Source organism: Temnothorax longispinosus, chromosome 6 (assembly GCF_030848805.1).
Source record: "Temnothorax longispinosus isolate EJ_2023e chromosome 6, Tlon_JGU_v1, whole genome shotgun sequence".
Taxonomy (NCBI): domain Eukaryota; kingdom Metazoa; phylum Arthropoda; class Insecta; order Hymenoptera; family Formicidae; genus Temnothorax; species Temnothorax longispinosus.
This window is the reverse complement of record NC_092363.1, coordinates 23,176,082-23,196,653: the sequence shown is the minus strand read 5'-3', so window position 1 is coordinate 23,196,653 and position 20,572 is coordinate 23,176,082. Positions and strand designations below refer to the sequence as shown.

General features: G+C 42.3%; 1 protein-coding gene across 2 annotated transcripts in view; it reads right to left on the bottom strand.

Annotated features, from left to right (window-relative positions):
* Cad87a (cadherin 87A) overlaps window positions 1-20,572 on the bottom strand; it is a 201,907-nt gene that overhangs the window by 1,801 nt on the left and 179,534 nt on the right. For both annotated transcript variants that reach the window (XM_071781222.1, XM_071781223.1), the window contains exons 6-28: window positions 16,516-16,773; window positions 13,225-13,359; window positions 10,172-10,364; window positions 9,464-9,774; window positions 8,741-8,896; window positions 8,177-8,364; window positions 7,926-8,088; window positions 7,231-7,669; window positions 6,813-7,004; window positions 6,377-6,630; window positions 5,366-5,498; window positions 5,072-5,287; window positions 4,421-4,720; window positions 4,008-4,252; window positions 3,411-3,704; window positions 3,071-3,268; window positions 2,314-2,536; window positions 1,595-2,139; window positions 1,032-1,207; window positions 802-937; window positions 548-672; window positions 376-477; window positions 91-304 (exon numbers count right to left, since the gene is read on the bottom strand). In XM_071781222.1, coding sequence (XP_071637323.1) covers window positions 91-304; window positions 376-477; window positions 548-672; window positions 802-937; window positions 1,032-1,207; window positions 1,595-2,139; window positions 2,314-2,536; window positions 3,071-3,268; window positions 3,411-3,704; window positions 4,008-4,252; window positions 4,421-4,720; window positions 5,072-5,287; window positions 5,366-5,498; window positions 6,377-6,630; window positions 6,813-7,004; window positions 7,231-7,669; window positions 7,926-8,088; window positions 8,177-8,364; window positions 8,741-8,896; window positions 9,464-9,774; window positions 10,172-10,364; window positions 13,225-13,359; window positions 16,516-16,773 — 5,196 coding nt within the window. The remainder of the gene's footprint in view (window positions 1-90; window positions 305-375; window positions 478-547; window positions 673-801; window positions 938-1,031; window positions 1,208-1,594; window positions 2,140-2,313; window positions 2,537-3,070; window positions 3,269-3,410; window positions 3,705-4,007; window positions 4,253-4,420; window positions 4,721-5,071; window positions 5,288-5,365; window positions 5,499-6,376; window positions 6,631-6,812; window positions 7,005-7,230; window positions 7,670-7,925; window positions 8,089-8,176; window positions 8,365-8,740; window positions 8,897-9,463; window positions 9,775-10,171; window positions 10,365-13,224; window positions 13,360-16,515; window positions 16,774-20,572) is intronic.

The window sequence follows — 20,572 nt, the reverse complement described above, 5'->3', positions numbered from 1 at the left end:
AAGAGAATCACCAATCAGAATCTAAGTATCGGTGTAACGAGGTCTGACGGTCTGTAATGCTCATTAGCTTCATTCGACTAATCGACTTACATTGTGATTTCCTGGAAGTGTCGTGTAATCCGGCGTGGTCGGACGATGCCTGTTCGTAGGCAATGGATGCTGGATGGTTGCGTAAGTGTTATCTTGGGACGTGTCACCCATGCCGACGCTTACGCCACTGCCGCGTCTCTCGCCGACGAGACCACCCTCGGGCTCGCTGAACACTTGCATCGTTAACTCCTGCTCCTCGTAGAGCTTCAATTTTCTACAATCGAGAAAAATACCTCGTCATATATCTTCGCGTGAGACCAATGCGTGTGAAGAAACGAGACTTACTGTTCGATCCACAGGGGATTCTCCGTCGTGTTCAATTCGTCGATGATCTGTTTCTTAATTAGGCCGTCCTTCTTACGTATATCATTTGGCACAGTTATTACCCTGAAACATCATTGACGTACATGTATTGGATGTATAAGTGAGAGCACATTTGGAGCCTTGTTATTCTTACCAATGGCGTAAACAGCAACAAACTACTGTAACAGTGACAGCGCCTACGAGTAAGACAACTAAGAGAGCTATTAAAGCAGCGAGTGCAGGGTCGAACGGTTCCTCTTGAACTCCAGCATATGCGGGCTGAAATAATCATAAATTACATATATTTCAATAATTATAATATTATCAGTTCTTACATCATAAAGAACTTAATTTATGCAGTTTTCAATTATAAAGTAAACATATTTGTACAATCGCGATAATACTTACCACGACATTCTCTATGGCAAATCCGGCGTAGTAGTGCTTTAAGAAATCGTATTTCGCATCAATAACTTTGAGCACGTGAGGTATCGGCGCGATGGTTTGAGTTTTCGGTTCGACGACGTGCAAATACATATCGCACCTAAAAAATAATTTCGTATAAATTGTATGTGATATATGAATATTACGACAGAACAGATTGGGAAAGAATTATAGGTATATCCGTGTGCAATTACCATTCTCTGCGGATATGTCCAGAAGCGTCAACGTGATATCTGATATCATCCACTACGACTCTGCTTTGCGTGGCGTTGGATAACTGCGAAACAATTTCGTCGCGCACGCTGTTTACGTCCTCCGGAGACCGGGACAATATGACACGTATTAGCTGAGATGGTTCAAACACCCAGACCTTAAGAAAAGATAAAAAATAATTAAAATGACGAAATAAAGACAGATATTTGACGCGGTAATTGTGTCATGCGAAAAATCTTACAATTCAATATATGTTAATTATTAATAATGTTATGTGTTAATATTAATGACTAATATCAGAGAGAAGACTGAGAGCGGCCACGCCGGCGATCTAGTGCAATAGGATGTATCAATTTGCAGAACGGACGATGATACAGACAACAGACACAGCATTTCTGTTACGTTGGAAATTTTCAGCATTTCTGATTTCTGTTTCCTATTCCTAATACAACCACAATTTCAGAACTCACTAGAGTGGCCACTCTCAGTCTTCTCTCTGCTAATATCAAATATTAAATTATAATGACAACTGTAAGAAGCTTACATGAACTCTGGTCATCGCATATCTTTCTGGAATGGCCGTCTCCTTGGCGATGACTTCAACGATAAATCTATCTTGATTATACTCTGCCATATATCCGCTCGTAACGAGTTTGCCGTCCTGCGTGACGTTGAATGGGCTTGGCACTATTGAGCCGCTCGGCTTTTCTGAGCCGTATTTGTAAAGATTCGCGCTGGCGACGTAGTAATGAAGAGTACCGTTGTCACCGACATCTAAGTCGGACGCGGTTACTTTGGTCACAAAATCGTTTATATTCGCCATGGAATTTACGCCGGCATAATAATCGTTGCGCTCGAAGATCGGCGGATTATCGTTCTCGTCTAGCACAATTATTGTTACGTTCACGTGGCCATGCTCCGGATTGTGAGTTAACGGCCGGCTGGCTTGCGTGGGATTGATATAAAGATCGGGATCGTTGGACGCGAGAATAGAGAGAATGTATTTGTCTCTTGTCTCGCGATCAAACGATTTATTCGCATAGATACTTCCGTCAGATTTATCCATGTAAAAGGCGTATCCTTCGTTTCCTAAAGGAGCGAGCAATACACGTGAGATACTTGAACCTTCAATTGCGAAAATATATAATATATTGAAAATTAAAATATCGTAAAAAGACTAATCTTTCTATCAATTTTTTATCAAAAAGTAACTGTCAAGAAATTATGAGAAGTATAACTAAAAGAAAAGTGTAATATATTTACCTGCTTCTATGTAATAGTAAACTTTGGCATGTCTGCCCTCGTCTTTATCTTCCGCTGTAACTTTGCCAATAAAGTAACCCTTCGGTCGATTCTCAGACACGTGAAAATTATACTCCTCGTAAAATTGCGGCACGTTATCATTTGTATCGACTAACTGAACAGTTAATAGACGCAGGGTCTCATACGCCGTAGGACTGCCATGATCGGCCGCTACGAGAACAAGCTGAAAGAAAATGTACATAGAATTATAGTCGTCTCGTTAGAAAATTATATTACACTGAATGGGCGAAAGTTGAATTTCGGCCGGCGCGTAAAGGATGCACCGAAATGACACTCCATAAAGTGACGGCTTTAATTTTTTAGATAGGTCCTTAAAATACACCACCAAATTATTTTCTTCACAGTTGACAGTGAAGTTTTGTGTGTTCTATCTGCCACTTTTTATACGTGTCGTAAACAAGATTGTATCGATCAACAGACTTCTTTGGCAAAGTATCTGTATTTATTATCAATCGCGCTTCTGCATCGAAATTCGTATAACTTCTTCCTCGTCTACGGATTCATCAGATGACATATTGACAGAACCAATATTGATGACTATTTTTAAGGTTAAAGGGCGTTAAGGTTTAAAGTTATAGAGAGCGCGGTGTACTTCTCACAGGGACAGTAAATGTTAAACTTTCGTCCCTGCTATTAGGGACGAAAGTACGTACTTTCGACCGAGGTATGAAGAAAAATAATTTAACATATTACTCACTTCAAATTTGCTTTTGATCTCGCGGTCGAGGATAATTTTCGATCGAAGTTCTCCGGTCTCTTGGTCTATAGAAAATTCCTCGGTTTCCTGAACGTTCCTATTGCCGACTTTTAAGTGATAGCTAACACGACCATTCTCGCCGGGATCTCTGTCGATTGCTTTTACAGTTAATATTAGATAATTCGGCACACCTGCATTCTGAAAATTAACCGCCTATTAATATATTTCGTATAATAAATTCATATTTTATATTTTTTAATTTTGACTTGACTATAAAATCTATATGCTCTTTTTCTATTTTCGATGCAAACAGGAGACATTCTTATATGTATATACATACCTCTGGCACTTCCACGGTCGCGTTTGTCAGTTCCGGCATCACAAACTGCGGTTTATGCTGATTCACAGGCGTGACTCTTATATCGACGTAACATCTGTCCGAATGTGGACCATTTCCGGCGCCGTCGCGTGCTTCGACCTCGATCCTATAAGAACCGGCTCTGCCGAGGAGGGCGGCCGCGGGATACAGGATGCCCGTTTCGCGGTTTAACGAAAACGATTCATTCTCGTTTCCGTTAATGATTGTGTACCACACCTCACCGTTTGTTCCTTCATCTTGATCTACCGCTCGTACCTTAAAAAGATCATAATTTGTTAATTTTATCATAATAAGCCTTAAAAAATTAGTTAATTTTAAATAATAAAAACGAAGAATATTACAAATTAAATATTGAAGATTAAAAAGTATGACTTCTATCGATATTTTCTCTATGAAAAGTTGACTTCAAGTTTTATATATATTTTTTCGAACATTTTCCATATTAGAGAAGCTTAATTATTTAGCCTCGTATATAATTTAATGAAAAAATTCCATGTCTATTTGTGATAACAGTTATTATTAATACTTTCGGACTGTTCAACGTGATTTTAGTAATACCTGCAAGATGGGTGCCGGCGGATTAACGGACAAATTCTCCGCAACGGAAGCTCTGTAGCTGTGTTGTGAGAATATCGGTCTGTTATCATTCTCATCAATTAATTTGACAACCACCGGTACGGTAGTGCTTCGACGCGAATTTACATGGGCGCCGTCACTGGCCATCACCGTTATGGTGATTTCCGGTGTCACTTCTCTATCGAGAACCGTAGCACCGCCCACAGTGATCTCTCCGGTTTCATGCCCTAAAAATTGCATAAGATTGTATGAATGTTGAAAAATTAAACGCCATATATCATTGTATATTGCTATATAACACTGTATAAAAATATTTACAAAACTAAAAAAATATTTAATTTTCTTAGTTTTATTTTTTACTAATACAATGCAATCGATCATGTTTGCTAGCTTACCGATGTTAAAGTCAGCAGCATGTTCGCCAATCAGGCTGTAGCTGACATCGCCGAAAGGTCCCTCATCGCCGTCCGTAGCTTTCACAACGGTAACGCGAGTGCCAGGTGGAGAATTCTCTTTCACCGATGCATTGTACATGTCCTTCTCGAACTTCGGATCCTGATCATTCACGTTGATCACGGTAACGGTAACTTTCGCAGTCGCGGAAAGTTGCGGCACTCCGGAGTCGTAAGCGACCACTGTGAATTCCAATTGCTTTGTTTCTTCGTAATCGATCACCTGACTGGTTCTTACGATTCCTGTGAACAAAGGCATCACATTCGAAACAGACGCACTCTTCCCAGTAAAAAAAAAAAGAACAGATCTGGTGTCTCGCATTCATTAGGATAAGCATCCAATTTATTATCAATTATTTCTATTAAGTATTTCGTGATTTGTTTATTTCTTGATGCAAAGAGTAAGTAATAATATAGATCAATAAATTAGAAGCTATTAAAACATTCTCTATTTACAGAGAAATTATTTTAAGATTCCTTTAAATACATCACGTATAGTAAAGTGCTGCTTTAGCGAGCAAATTGATTTTCGGCAGTGACTTTCGGAACATGCTTACGTGAAACTGACATGGGGATTCGCGATGAGCAACTTACCGGTAATATTATCAATATTGAAGTAAGGGCTCGGCGGATCGATGGCGTAACTCGCTATGTTACTATCAGCGTCTGTTGCCGTGAAAGCACCCACGACAGCGCCAGTGGGTTGCTCCTCTTGCATCTCTATCAGATACCGTGAATTTTCTCGGGTCCACGGCTTCAGAAATTCCGGCGCCATGTGGTTCACGTCGATGATAGTGACTACCAGCTTGCCTATTGAAAATTGCACGATGTATGTCAAGAATGACAAAGAATATTTCGTATCATCTTTTTGAAAAATGTATTATTTACCTCGTCCCTGTTGCAATGTGGGTGCCGTGGTGTCGCTTACGACGATCGTAACGCTTACCGTCGCCGCTATATCACGATCCAAGGCCCGAACAACGGAAACCTGTCCGGTAGCGCGGTCGACCGCGAAGAAATCCTACAAGAGCGAAGAAACGTGATAAAAAGATACAGATAAGCTATGTGTACGAAGATAAGAAAATATTTTAAAAATAATAATATAGTACATTATATATATAAATCATTAATATATAACATTATCATAATTTTAATTTTATAATAGTATATATTATATCTTCATAAAAATAAACAATTAACAAATACGAAATTATAAAATTCGATTTTCCGAGAGATATACCAGTAGTATTACTAACGTCTAAGGGCGGGTTTGGCCCTTTCAGATAAACATCTGGTAATTATCTGAATGGATACGGTCTGGCTAGAGCGGGTTCCATTTCTCGGGTAAAATTACCCTTCCTGATAAATGGCCCCTACGCAAGATAAATTACACGGTACTTGGGACCGGGTAGACTTATCTGACGATAATGGTAGTGATTCGACTCATACCCGTCAGCGGAAGAAAGAGGCGCAGCGCTGGTGTATTTGACGTTTCACGCATTGTCATATTAATATTTTGCGAAAGAATTGGGATATTATCGAAACGGGGGACGGATCGGACGGCATAAAATGAACCAGGATATGCGAAAAAATCAATTGTTATGGTGACGAAGGATAACGAAGAATCTGAGAAGAAATATAATAGTGTGCTTCGCAAGCAATATTACAGTTCGTCCAAGCCGAGTATTTAACGAATATGTAATATAAATTGTATGGGTTAAAACGTGGAACAACGCTCACTAGCTGGTAAACTACCGGTAGATTTATCCTATAGGTCGTAAATCTGAGTAAGCGAGATTGATCGAAAGGTGGAACAACCGCCTAAAAGTAATTCTTTATTTTTACACAACTTAGGGATCTACTTGCAAACGAGAGTTAAAACGAAAATGTTTCTCGTACTTTAAAAGATTTGCTGTCGTTGACGCGCTGGCCATTTCTGTCAATAGCGGTGATTGGCTCGGAAATGGCGAAGTTCAAAGCTTCGAGATTCGTGCTGTCCGGATCGGTGGCTTTCAATGTTGCGAAAACGGTACCGATTGGCGTGTCCTCCGTAACTTCGGCCCGCTGCGTTTCGGGCGTAAAATACGGGGCCTTGTCGTTGCTGTTCTCTACTTCGATCATCAGTGTCGTCGTTCCGGTCAGGCTCGGAGTTCCTGGAATGAAATACGAGGGGTCGTGGAAATGAGCGTGGAGTCACTTGCAACAATTTTAGCGATTAATTGACGTTAAATTGCTCTTCGCAAAATAAAAAATTTAGTTCCTTCGTGCAGAGTAAGCATTGACACGAATTTTACCATTGTTTAATTTCTCCAATCGTTCGTGATGATAATGTTACCTTTGTCAAACGCTATCACTTCTACGTGATACGTGTTCTTCTCGTCGTAGTCCAATTTTCGAGACACCGTGACCACGCCGGTGGTCTCGTTAATAGCAAAGTCGTCGAAAGCTCCTTTCTGTATTCTGTAGACCAGCTCGGCATTGACTCCGCTGTCGGCGTCCGTCGCGGTCACTTCCTCCACTACAGTTCCTGGAAAAGTCGAATGCGGTCAACTACTAAGTTAAACACGATTAGTTCACGGAAAATGGTAATGAAATGGCCTCGCGGCGAGAAACGTAAGTCCTCCTAGCGGATGGGCATCGTTCAAGGCAGATATCCCATATCCGACGACCTTGATTACACCCGCGAGAGATTGCTCGTAATTGCGCAATCGAGGACACGCACAATCGTCGTTAAGCGTAATCCAGATACTTACCGATCGGAGATATCTCCGCGATGCTGGCCGTGTATATGTCGTGCGGGAACACGGGCGCGTTATTGTTAACGTCGCGCACAGTGATGTTGACGAGCGCGGAATCGACGAATATGCCGTCGCTCGCCTGTATCGTCAGAGCGATCCAGTCGTGGGTGGCGTTGGTCATGTCGACCGGGCTCTTGATGGTGATCTCGCCAGTGTCCGAATCGACGGCGAACAAGCCGAGCTCGTTACCGCCCACCAGAGCGTACGTGATCTTGGACGTCTTGTCCTTATCGCGCGCTTGCACCTTCAGCTCGGGCTCGAATTTCTCGGCACCCTCGTCCACCACCGCGCGATACTTGTCCTGTAGGAAGCGTGGCGGACTGTCGTTCGCGTCTACCAGGCTGATGCGCAACGAAACGCTCGTTGTCTGTCCTTCCCCATTGTCGTCCGTTGCCTAAAAAAAGAATGTCACGTATTTATAAAATCTTTGCTGATTTACGCCAGTAAAAATAACTCAATTTATTTAAAAAAATGCATGGAAAACGCGAAATCCGTTTTAGATAATATAAATTTAATCAAACTACTTAATTCGATCGATTCAATTATTATCGCCCTCAGTTTTTAAATTTTGTAATACTATATATTCTAAATATAATATTTTATAATGCTATCAGGCTTGTTAGTTGTTGGTATCGCAATTGTGAGGGCACCTTGTAAGTGAGAAAATACTCCGTCTGCTGCTCGTAATCCAGACAGGGCGACGTGCCGGGCGTCGGGCAGGGCGCGGCGGTGATGGTGCCGGTTTTCTTGTCGATCGCAAAGTGCTCCGCGCCCTGGCCAAGTAATTGGTAGACTATGCCGGCGGTGCCGAAGCTGCGGGACAGAGAATCGCAACGTAAATGAAGGGTGAACGTGCTTTGATGTCTCCCGGGTACAAAGCGCGTGCTTAACGAGCCCTTACCGCCCGCTGTCGCGATCCTTCGCCGTAATCGTTATAATTGGGCTCCCCGGGGCCGCCGTCTCGGACACCGTAGCCGTGTACGTGGGGCTCCCGAAGGAAGGAGCGTTGTCGTTTGCATCCGTGATGGAGATCGTTACCGTCGCCGTGGACGAGAGCTTCGGGTTTGTGTGGACTTCCTCGGCGACGACCTGGTAACGATAATCGCTACGTTTATTTTCCGCGTAATTTTCGCGCGCCGTTGTCGGCTACAATTAATTGTCTCGAAGAGAAAAAGAGAGAAAGAGAGACGCTACGACTCGATATCTTTCTGATTATAATCATATATATTTGTAATAATTATTGTAGCAAATCATAAATAAATATAAAATAATTATTAATACAATTATTAACGATCAAGTGAATTTTATTTTAATCGGATTACGTTACATTTTGCATTCTATATTAATTCCTGGTAGAGAATTATTCTCCCTTTGAAGAAGATATTGATTTAATTTATCCAGCAGCGTCTGTAAAAACTAATTGAGAAAGGGCGAGAGAGAGGTAAATGCCTCCAGCTCCACTTACCAGGATAATGAATTTCCGCTGATTAGGATTTTCGTAATCAAGCGAGCCGTTGGTAACGCGGATGTTCACGGACGTGCTGCCGGTCGCCAAGACGGGCTCCACGGTGAACGCACCCGTTATATCCTCCAGACGCAGGGAGAACACGGAGTTTAAGCCCTTAAAGTGAAAACGCCACCGTCTTATTAATTCCCATTCGCGAAACACGTGCGGGATTTCCCGCGGCCGAAAAGAGGCGAGGCGAGTTCCGCGTTGCGCGCGGAACAATGGAAAACACGTTCAACAATGACCGGTCAATACGACTGCGACAAAATAATGATTATATCCGATCGAGGCTTTATAACGCGTCATGAATTATTTATCCATGCCGTTCCATATTGCGCTCGCTACCATTAAATACGCGGGACATTTAATAACCGAGTTAAACACGCACGCGGCGCTTTTCTGATCGTTCGCTATTGTTCCCCGCGGGAGCTTTACAAAAAGCCGAATATATTAATTGTAAATGTTACGTACATTATAGCTAGGCGTTTATCGCGCGTGCTGGATTAACCCTTGATTTTACGATGACGGATTATTGACCGCGCGCGCGGACGCGGAAGCTGCGGGCTCCGGTCCCATTTTTCGCCCCCGAGAATCAAGAGAGCGCGAGTCTTGCTCCGCATTCGGGTTCGAACGCGCGCGACAGGTAATATCTATCGATATTAAATCGGCCCTGGTGCTCACCACGTCCGGATCTTTCACCGTCATGTCCAGATGCGGCAACGGCGTGCCGTCCGGCACGTTCTCCGGGATCTCGATGTTGTATTCGCGCCGATTGAACGTGGGCGGCTCGTCGTTGACGTCCTTAATCGTCACGGTCGCCTCGGCCGTCGATACCGTCAATTTGTCGTTGCCGGGTATGCCGTCGATCAGCTCGCGGGCCTTCACGATCAACGTGAGCACGCCCGTCGAGTTCTCCAGCGCCTCTCTGTCCAGCGGCTTCGCCGTCCTCAGCTCGCCCGTGTCGTCGTCCAGTAGGAAGTAATCGAACGGGTCTGCGGGGAAGACGGACGGTTCGACATTCGTGATGTTTCGACATTCATGAAGACCTTCTATTGTTGCACGAGGAAGCTCGTGCATGCACAATTAATTCTGTAATCTCATCGAGTATCGTTTTACCCGAAATTCTGCGTTTTATCTGTCCTCAACAGAATTTCGGGTAAAACGTTTCTACTCCCTGGGAAAATTAGATACTGTTATTAGTTATACTAGGTAAAAACAGAATTGTGCGCCTAAACGTTGCCATTATGTTTGTTTCATCCAAGTATATGCGGATAAACTAACGTTAGTTTGGAAGTTCGAATCCAGTTCGGATGAGAATACGATTTTGTACTTATGATGACAACTTAGATATGAAGGCTGAGGAGGAGGAGGAGGAAGATGAATACTCACTGGTAACTAATTCGTAGATCATCTTCCGCGGCATGCCCCTGTCGCCGTCTCGAGCCTTTACGGTCATCACGAGAGTCCCGATGGGATCGTCCTCGCGCACCACGCCTGTCAGCGAGTCCAGGAATTCCGGCGGGCTGTTCTGAATATCCGCCACCTTGATCTCGACACCGGTGGTTCCATTGTTCAGGCCGTCCTGCGGATAAAATTCGCACGTTCGAGCCGACTCCGGTGGTTTCCTTTTGTCCGATCGAGAGATTTGGAGCATGCACGACACCCTGACTCCGTTCTCACAATATACAGTCACGAATCTCCATACTCTTAATTTTATTCTTTCCGCTTTCCTTTTCACATTTCTTAACACTAAAATTACCGAACCTATATCTATTTCTACCGAAGAAATCAAAATGAAAAAGAAAGAGAAAAAAAAACAAACAAATTTATGAAATTAAATATTTGTATATTTCAATAAAATTCAGAGAAAATTTTAGAAATCGTGATGTTTTAAAAATAAATAATAATTATTTAAAAATATGTCAAATCATTTTGACCCCTTTAGTTCTACTATTAAAAATGTAGATTCATCAATCATAGAATATAATATAGGACTGTATGCGGAAGAAAATTGTCTCCTAAAATTTACCTTCGATTAATCATGCTTTTCTGGGTGTTGAGAATAGAGAAGAGACTCAAGAATTAAATATTTAAAGTCACATGTCACTCCGATTTGATTTATCAAATATTTTTCTGATAAATTTTGAGATAAATTTCTTGAGGCTAGTTTCGGTTTATAAACCAATAATAGAATATTCAAACTCATCCTTTCCGAGAATAAAACGTTCAAACGCGATAAGATCGTCGGTTCGCGCTATTATTTATATTGTCGATTAAGATTTGCGAGAGTTTTAATGAAAAAAAAGTAGATTCTTCAAAATAAAAAGATCTAAAATCTTAACCGGACTTTTGTCGTGACGATTTATTTCGCACAGTCGTGAAGTTTCAGTCGTAATTTACGTGTCCGTTCATTTCGCCGCTGTAATTATGCGCGCTATCGCGAACGGGACCATCTTCTTGCACAGCAAAGGGGATGGCACTTCGGAGAGAGAACGCGTAATTAAAATCAATCTCCGCTGCTCTCGCACACAGAAAGAGCTCGTCGTTCGCGAGCGCACGAAGTGTCGCAAGTAACCGCAATTATCTCTTTATCTCGCACACGTGAACGCGCGAGGATGACATCTCATATTGGAGCGCGCGCGACGTTGATTAATTAACCCCCTCGCAGGGATCCCCCCTCGGGGATCCACCCGTCTATTGAGAGAAATCAACGATTTGGCTGTAAAAACATACATATTAGCGATTTTCGGATCAATCAGTTTTAAATTCCGGACTGCCGTTCATCGCCGGCTGAATGGGAATCTACATATTTTCAAGATCATAATATAACACTGTTAAATTCATAGTGTCAAATTATATTCAATTTGAGTCATTTTTAATCGTTCCTATAGGTCACTCCTATCACTCCTACTCAATATGTCGTTAATTTAACTAAAGCAATTTTAATGTAACTAAATCAGTGGCGAGTCCAAATAATACTGTTTTCCGTTAAAATAATAAATTTCAATACGATAGTTAATATGATAGTTAATAATAACAAAATGCTATTTAACTCAAAATATTGGTTTAAATTTGATCCTTTAATATTTAACAGTGAATAATTCTCATATTTTGGATTACAAGACACATATGATAGCGCGTCGCACAAAGAATATTAAATTCAAATAGAAAAAATTAGAAGAGACTCGATCTGCAATTCAGTCGCTATACACAGCAGCCGAGGTTGTTTTTTTTTCTCTCTTTTATTATACCTATGTAAAGATCTGATGCAATAAGGATTGCGGGGCAACGTCGGCGCGAGAGACGAGGATCACAGATCGCATTTAGTGCTAAATGCGCGACGAGAAAACGCGCCATTACATAGCTCGTACGCGCCCGTACGGCGGGCAAATATTTACTGTTTTTCTTCAATTTCGCCGCTATATTCCTCAGATATTGCGGCGAAAGAAAAATACCGCGGAATCGATGTACGGGTGAGAAAACCGCATCGATCATACGGGCACGTTCGCGGTGTAAGACCTAAATGAGCTCAATGTTTGCCGGTTTGCGCGGCGCAACGTACGTTTTCGCGCACGAAAACGCATAGTAAATCACGATTCCCTTTTTAGTTGGCACACGGGGAGAGAGAGAGAGCCGGCGGGCTTAGACCTTTTCCCACATATATATGTGTTTACAGTGTATTTTAACGTATCGGAACGACGTCGACGGGAATCAACCGAGGTAACTGAGGTTTCCTATTTCCGGGCACCGGGCCCGCCCCGCACGGTCTGCCTTTTATCTGTAAACCCTTTGAAGTCACGTAAACTCGATAGTGTTCTTCACGCTCGCCGGAGCTCGCGGAGTTCATTTTAAATAATATGAAGCCTTTCTACCACGGAAGAAAGCGCTTCGATCCAACCGGCGCTAAAGCTTCGTGCTGCATACGAGAGAAAAGAATTCAGATTAAAAGAAGGTCACGTTTAATATGTAACAGACGCAATCTCCAATCTGCTAAAATGGGACTGTAGCGTCAGAGAGGAAGAGAGAGAGAGAGAGAGAGAGCGAGAGAGAAATGTTGTTTAAACGTCGTCATAGACGTAATTATCGAGAAACGTTCGAGCGTTAATTAACGCTGCCGCGAGAATCGCTCGTTTTGCCACTGAACGGACGGTTGGGGTTTAAGCCAACCCTGGGCCGACAACAGACATACGCGGGTCCGTCCGACGCACGTCATTCTCCGCGTCCTCGTTAGTTCGCAAATTCGCCCGTATCCCGAATTCGCCCGCAATCTCGCCCGTGTTACGGTTGCGCATCCCGTTTACGGACGGGTTTATCCGACGTGTTTGCGAGAAACGGGCCGATGCTTGGCTTTCCTTCGCGGCGCGCATAATTAGAATCAATCCACGAATTGAGGGAAGAAGGGAGGGAGAGAGAGAGAGGGGGGAGGGAGGAGAAATACTCACGCTCGCTCGCAGCAGCAGCTGATAGAAAGGCCTCTCCCGGTAGTCGAGGGGTTGCCGCAGCACCAGGGCGCCCACATACGTGTTCTGGCTCCTCTCGACGTTGACGATGCCGAACTTCTCGCAGGCATCCAGGAACTGCAACAAAAGTTGAGTGTTATTGCGCTTGTATGAGTTAATCACGACAAGTACGGCCGATCGCCTGGCATGTTCGCCATTTTGGCGACGTATGAAGCCGGAATACTTCGGCAAGTATTCGCGAAGTTTTAGCGAGGATCCAGCGTTAATTAACCGATTTGTCGTTACATTGAGTATCCATCTAAAAGTTATGGCACCTTGTCACTTAATTGGAGCTCTTATGAAACGCTCTATACGTTTCATCAAATTCGCGTTCACTTGAGAAAAAAATACTTTCTACTTTCACTTTATGTGAAATAAACTTTACATTCCAAATAAATTTTCAAGTATTTTTTTCTCATTGTCAGTATGGTAACTTACGAATCTATAAAATCATATTTGTTAAATCACACAGGAAATTTAAAAATTGCTGGCGCAATTTTCATGCGTGTCACGCTCTTTGAAATAAACGAAAAATATTAACGCGGATCCAGACATCACCATATAAATGTCCACAGATTCAAAATAATTCGCGTTAAAATCGCGCGTGTCTCCCCAATTTATAATAAATTTCTGGCAAATTTCGTGTTTGCTGCGAGCGGTCGAGTTGCCGCATCATCGCCATCGAACCCGCGGATCGTTAATGGAAAATTTCACCGTTGATTCCGATTTCGCGGTATGATTCGCGCCCCAGTATTCTGAGCACTGTAAACATTAGTTACGCTTAATGACTGGACGCAATCGCGTCCTATTCGGCCAGTGCAGTGCAGCGGCGTCGCGTTTTCGTGCGTATAACGAAAAACGAGGGAGGGCATTAAAGTTTGCCGCCGTAAAGCCGGTGGACCATTAGTTAAAAGGTTTTACGGTTTTATTGGTCGCGCCTAACGGCTCCGACCGGGAATTTATCGAGCGGATATGACGTAGAGGGTGGTGCGTTATACGTACTAATATCCCGCCGCGCATCTTTCCCGGGAGGAGCGCGAGAGGGAGAGGTGGTGCAGAAAGAGAGAAAGGGGGGTAAAGCCAGGAGGCTGCAAGCAGATAATTTTAACGGGTCGCGAGATGATATACGAATTGGATCTCTCTCTCTTTCTTTCTCTTTTTTTCTCTCGCGAAAAGAAAAAAAACGCGAAAGCAATACGTTGCGCGGTTTTTCCCGTCGACTGAATTTTCGGGGCATTCTTTCCTGCCCCCTTTTTGGCGAAACGAACGGCGCGTATCGCATAACCCATTGCGTGTTACATCGATCGGATCGGAACCTAAAACAGAAAGCGGTTTTCAACAGCAATTTTCCACGGTAACGTGTTACAACTTTCCGTAAATACGATCCTCGGACGTGACTTAAATTTTTCACAGACTCGCGCGGGGTGCGATGGAAGCAAAAACTTGATAGAACTAACTATCCGAATTGGATTTGTGCTAAATGAAATGTATAAAAAAAATTACGTTTCCGGATATCTCGGTATCTAAAATAGATTTTCGACGATATTTCCTTTCCGTGTCGAATCTGCAGCTTAAAATGTAAAGTCGCGCTTTATTCCAAAAGTGGGGTATTTCCTGCATTTGATACGTTATTTAATTGTTTTAATCCTGCTACGCACACTTGATATTTGAAGATATAGTAGGGAGAAAGGCGAGAGAAAAAGAGAGGGTAGCGATATCTCGAAATCATGGAGAGATAAGACATTTAAACTCACGTCTGCATTTCTAATTGTAAAGCGGGATAAGTATCGCGCTCGCACATACTGGAATATAAACCCAATTTCATCGCCGGTTAAGCTGCCGAAGAAACTGCTGAATTCACATTCTCCTACGCGAGAGGTTGGTAATAAAATTTCTCCTTATATACGCATCGGAACGATTATTAAATTTGCGAACGCGCTCCGTTATGCGAGCGCTACTACGCGCCCGCTCGCGCGAAATAGGCCACGCGTTTTCCGCAGGGGTTAACGTCGGGCTCCACAACGATGATTGCGAAAGTCCGACTACTACCGGGAACTGGCTGCCGCCGCCGCCGACGTCGTCGACGAGTCCTCAGCTCCCTCGGGCGTGCTGCTCGGCGTTGCGAGACGAAGCGAGGTGAGGCGAGGCGAGGCGAGCTCGGCGTTCCCTCATTCCCCTCCTCTCTCAGCCTCTGAGTTTATTACAGGATACGAGAGGTGGATAACTTAATGGAAAACTGTGAATTACAAAGCGTCTCGGCGCCCGATATTCCGCCTCGCCTCCGCCTCGTTTCGCGGACAAGGGGAACACTTCATCCGAGCTCCTCTTCATTTACGTGAAACACCGGCACTTGTACATCTTTTATCCCGCTGTGCAACCAACTGCATCTCAACGAGGGAGCGGCCCCGTTGCAGCCCCGATCCCGATACTGGGGAGCCCCGCGTCCCGCGTCGTGGAGACCGAGACGACGGACGCGGACCGACGACTTCTTAATAAATCCTTTGAGCGGAAAACAACTCCCTCTCTGGCAGCCTGTTTATTATCCGCTTTCTTTCGCGCGGATGCGACCGTCAGCGACGCGATAGCAGAAACGAATTTAGAAGGGACCTTTTTCATTTTTTTCTTCTTATTCTCCTATCTTTTTTTTTCCCCGAACACCACCTGTATATACTTTGCGATAGAATACATAATTTAATTTCGGTACCGATTGAAAGTAATCGAGAAGGCGGAATTTTCAAATAAACACAGAGAAAAATTACATCCCATCCAAGTTTACGAAATAAACCGCAGCTCGCGGTTCGCGGTACTCGAAATAGAAAGCAGTATACATATTAGCGGGGAAATTGTTACACGAATCCATGTGGGACCTGTCAGGCCTCATTACTCCTTTACTCGATCAGCAGTTCGGAAGAAGAGAAATAAGGGAAAAAAGCGACTCGCGTTTCTTGTCGGAAAGCGCGCGCTTCGTAAAGATATTAAGTCGAGAGAAATAAAGAGATAAAGAAAGGGAACACGCTGTTGTTCTCCAGGTAATTCTATCAACGACGGATTTTCCAAGACGATGGATCAGAAGGGCACGGCTCGTCGGTTGAAATTTTCCTCCACGGGAAATCCCACGTGGGATAGGGCGGCAAGAAAATTCGATCGCCGTGCCGCGCCGCGCCGGGGAGAGACCGGATAAAAGTATCTTTCACGGGACATTACCGCGCGCGCTAACGCGTATTAATGACTCACCTGTGGCTGCGGGACGCACGTTAGATCTATAATGTCGCCCAGCAGGTCAGGGTCCACGACCCTGATGCCCGGCAGTATGGTGGAGCCGACCGGGGTGTCCTCCTCGGCGACCGCCTCGTACGGCACACCCAGGAAATGCGGCGGATTATCGTTCTCGTCCAACACGATCACGTAAGCGTCGACGCCGACGATGTTCGGTTGCTGCCCCGCGGGCACTTCGTCCTCCAGAGTCACGCGAAAGCGTATCGTGTCGTTCTCCTGGAAACAGAAGAGAGAAACTCCGCTCGTAAAACGTTGCAAAATTGAGCTCGAAGCTTTCAGCTCGCGGGAATTATGCCGTTAACTTTAAAGACGGTTTAGAATTAACTTATAAGAGGACTGACGCTTAGCGTTCTTAGTTCCAAGTTCGAAAGCGTTAATATTTTTGTCCTTAAGCTCGAAAGCGTTCAATTTATGCCATGCGTTTAAATTAAAGGTTCGGTGCAAGAGCGGGCTAATTCCATAATTCAAGTATAAAGTCGTAAAACGGACCTTAGAAATTATGAATTTAACCCACTTTTTGCCTAAATCTTCTTAACACTTTGATTGCCAAGCTAATTTCGAGTATAAGTTTTGGGAGAACCAAGCTCGAGAAGTATGAAGTCGTATATAAAGTATGCCGCAGGCATTGTCGATCGCTAAGATATATCTATCTTTTTGTCATGCCGCAAGAAAAAATACAGAAAAACGGTAATGTATTCCTCTATATGTCCTGTCAAACTAAAATTAAGTTTTGATTGAGAATATCTACTCAAAATTAATTTAATTTTTGATAATTTTATTTTCAATCAATTAATTATATTGTGAAAATAATAGTTTTATTTACAGAAAAACGGTAATGTATTCCTCTATACGTCCTATAAGATCAAAATTAACCTTTGTTTGATTGAGAATATCACTCAAAATTAATGTAATTTTATTTTCAATCATTAATTATATTATAAATATAATATTTAAATTGTTTTTCACCAATATCTTTGTAAATATTGATTAAAATAATTTCTGATTGTGTAAATAAAATCGTTATCCAACTTTAGATGATGGGGCCCTTGCGGAAACTCATTTAAATATGAGTAACAAGGTAGTCAAAATGTTAAATATCTTTTGCAGTCGTTTAGTGATTTTACAGCACGTATTTTGCATCTAAATCCTTCGCAATGACATCGCACACCCTTATATGTGCCAGGATACACATGCGATTTCAGACGATCCCTCGCTGTGATCAGGAACTCCCTTCTCACGCTAAGAACTTTACTGTATCCCTTACGAAGCCTTAAAATCTTAAAAGAAGGCGCACGGGTCTCGAACGTGCCTCGATTCGTACGTGAGAGAGCGTACTTTCAAGCATGCTGCCGTTTTACGAGATCGATCATTTGCGAACGGCTCTTCGCAAAGGTCTCATCTCTGGACCATCCCGTGAGGAGTTTTCTTCTCTCGACGAAGAGAAGTCGAGAGTTGTGTGTGTCGCAGCAAGTGTGGTAAACGCTCGGCTTTATTGGCGGATTTGTGCGACGGAAACCACTCCACTGTATACGGGAAGAAAGGAACAAATCCGCCTCTCCTCTTTCTCTTCGTTGCTGGGAGAAATTTCGACCGTTTTTGATGAATGCATTTTTCATCGCGCGTATTGTTACGTACTTGTACCGTGAAGACCCGTGCCGTGGTCTCTATCTTCCTAGTTGTGTGTGCTTATCTCCTCGCCTGCTCGGTTGATAGTGTGAGGATATACCTCTTTCACTTAATTTTATTCTGCCTTGACCTCGTTCCTCTTTTTATCCCTGTTGGAATATTCCTCAGCTTATTACGATATACAAGTCTCGAGACTCTCATTTGAGAAGAGAGCCGAGAGCCAATTTCTAATATTGAAAAAGCAATTCCAAGTCTGCATCTTTAAGCTACTTTCCGAAAGTTCCGTAGACAATTTCAGATCTTCGTCGCGAAGTTTGTCGAAAAATGACAAGAAGAAAGGCAGCTCTGAAAACGAGATATTCCTCCGTCACGTAAGATAATAGAAGCGTTTTTATTATAATTAATTCTAATAAACTAGTATGATCAAAAAGACAGTTATTTATTGTAATATTAGATTTTAAATGGACAACGGAAATAACGTAAAATCAGAAACTGCGACAATTTGTTGAAAATCGAAACGCTCGAAAGCAGTTCGACGAAACAAAAAAAAAGAAATACAAAGGCTGCGAAGTGTCATTTCGAGTAGGTGCCGCTCGCGCGGAAGTTTGGAAAAGACGGGAAAGTGGGTAGCACCGAGGATTTAGTAGTAGCTAACGAGGTCGAGGGTGGAAAGATGGCACTCAAAGTTCTTGTCAAGTGTGTACGTGTACCCAATTGCGCATGCATTAGAATATATACATATTTACGCGGTAGATAGTCTCCCAAAGGCGTCATGGTAATGGAGAACAATAATAACGGCGATACACCTGACGGCGAAGTTGCATTTGCTCGTAACATATTACGGGGCAAATGCAGATACGCATCCCCTCGTAAGAAATTGATCGCGGTCTTCGTCGTTGCGCGGAGAGAGATAAAAAAAATCAAAATCTTTTACTTAAATTAAAAAGAAGGAAAATTGTTTAAAGTCGAAAAATTTGCTGTAAAAATTTAATAAACCTTTTAGATGATCTTAGTCGTATGAAAATCTAGAATAATTCTATTTATAATTTTGTATATTACTCAATATAGGTATGTGAAAAACAGGCATATAAAATAAATATTAAAATTTATGTATATATATACAAATATATTATATTTATTTAATTATAAATAAAATTTATTATATCGGACGCAAATTATAGATCGTCTAAAACATAGACGGCAATGGTTTTATCTCTTAATTACGAGAAGCTGTATGACGAACAAACATCGTAAGCGACTGTAATAATGCGGCGGAGTGATTAACAACGGCGTGCGAATTGTAACGCATCATAATGTGCTTGATAGTATACTGTAACGTAACATCGGCGTTATCATACCCGCCGTGCTCCAATAATTACAACGCCAAACATCGAAAATTACCAGCGAGGCGGATAATGATGCACGCAATATTCGCGTACCTAGGTAGATAATGTCGATAATGTTCGTGAACGCACTGAAAAAAAGATTCGGTAATAATCATCTAGTCTGGATCGTTATAGTTACTAAGTGCTTTAGTGAAATAGTTTCAACTCAATGTTTAGATGAATAAAACATAATAGGGGTATTCAAATAAGTTAAAGTTTAACGGTTGACAGGATTATGGTCGGGTTAAAGTCGGAGTAAAAAGTTAAGTCATTAAACTTTGGGTGCGCTAGGTTATGCAATACAGAAGTTAACCGATCACAGTTAATTTTGTGGGTTAAAAGGTAAAAATTAACTTTTTACCCGACTTAACCCGACTAACCTGGTCAAACCGTTTAAAGCTAACTTATTAGCACTAAGAATTATTAACAAATAATCATGTAGCAAAGGTTGGTAGTGTGCCAAGACTTATTGGATTAGTCGCATTTATATGGCAAACATTATCAAAAATAATTTGTTACATAAAATCATATTGTTTAGTAGTATTTTACCACATTATGTGATAAGTATTACCAAATATTACTTTTAGTTATAGTTACCAAAAGCTATGGTAATTATCAAATTATTTGATAATTATTACCAAAGTATTTAGCATTCTTTTTACTAAGCCATCTAATTGTTTCAACCGCATAAAAAATAAGTTTTGCTAATTATTTTGTAATTATTATCAACCGGCTGGTAACAATTATTATCATATCTGTTACTACTTACCAAATATTGCGCTAAAACGCACAACCAAATGCGTTTGTTAAGTATTGCAAGACTTTTTTTCAGTGCGTCTATATGAATGGCTCGATCAAAAAAGAAAGAGAGATAATTTTATATATTACTCAATATAAAAGATAGAGAGAAAACGAGACGGTGCGAGACTGATACTTATTTTCGTTTGCAATTGCATCGATTTTGCGGAAACTCAATGCATAATGCGTGACACGTGGGGGATGCG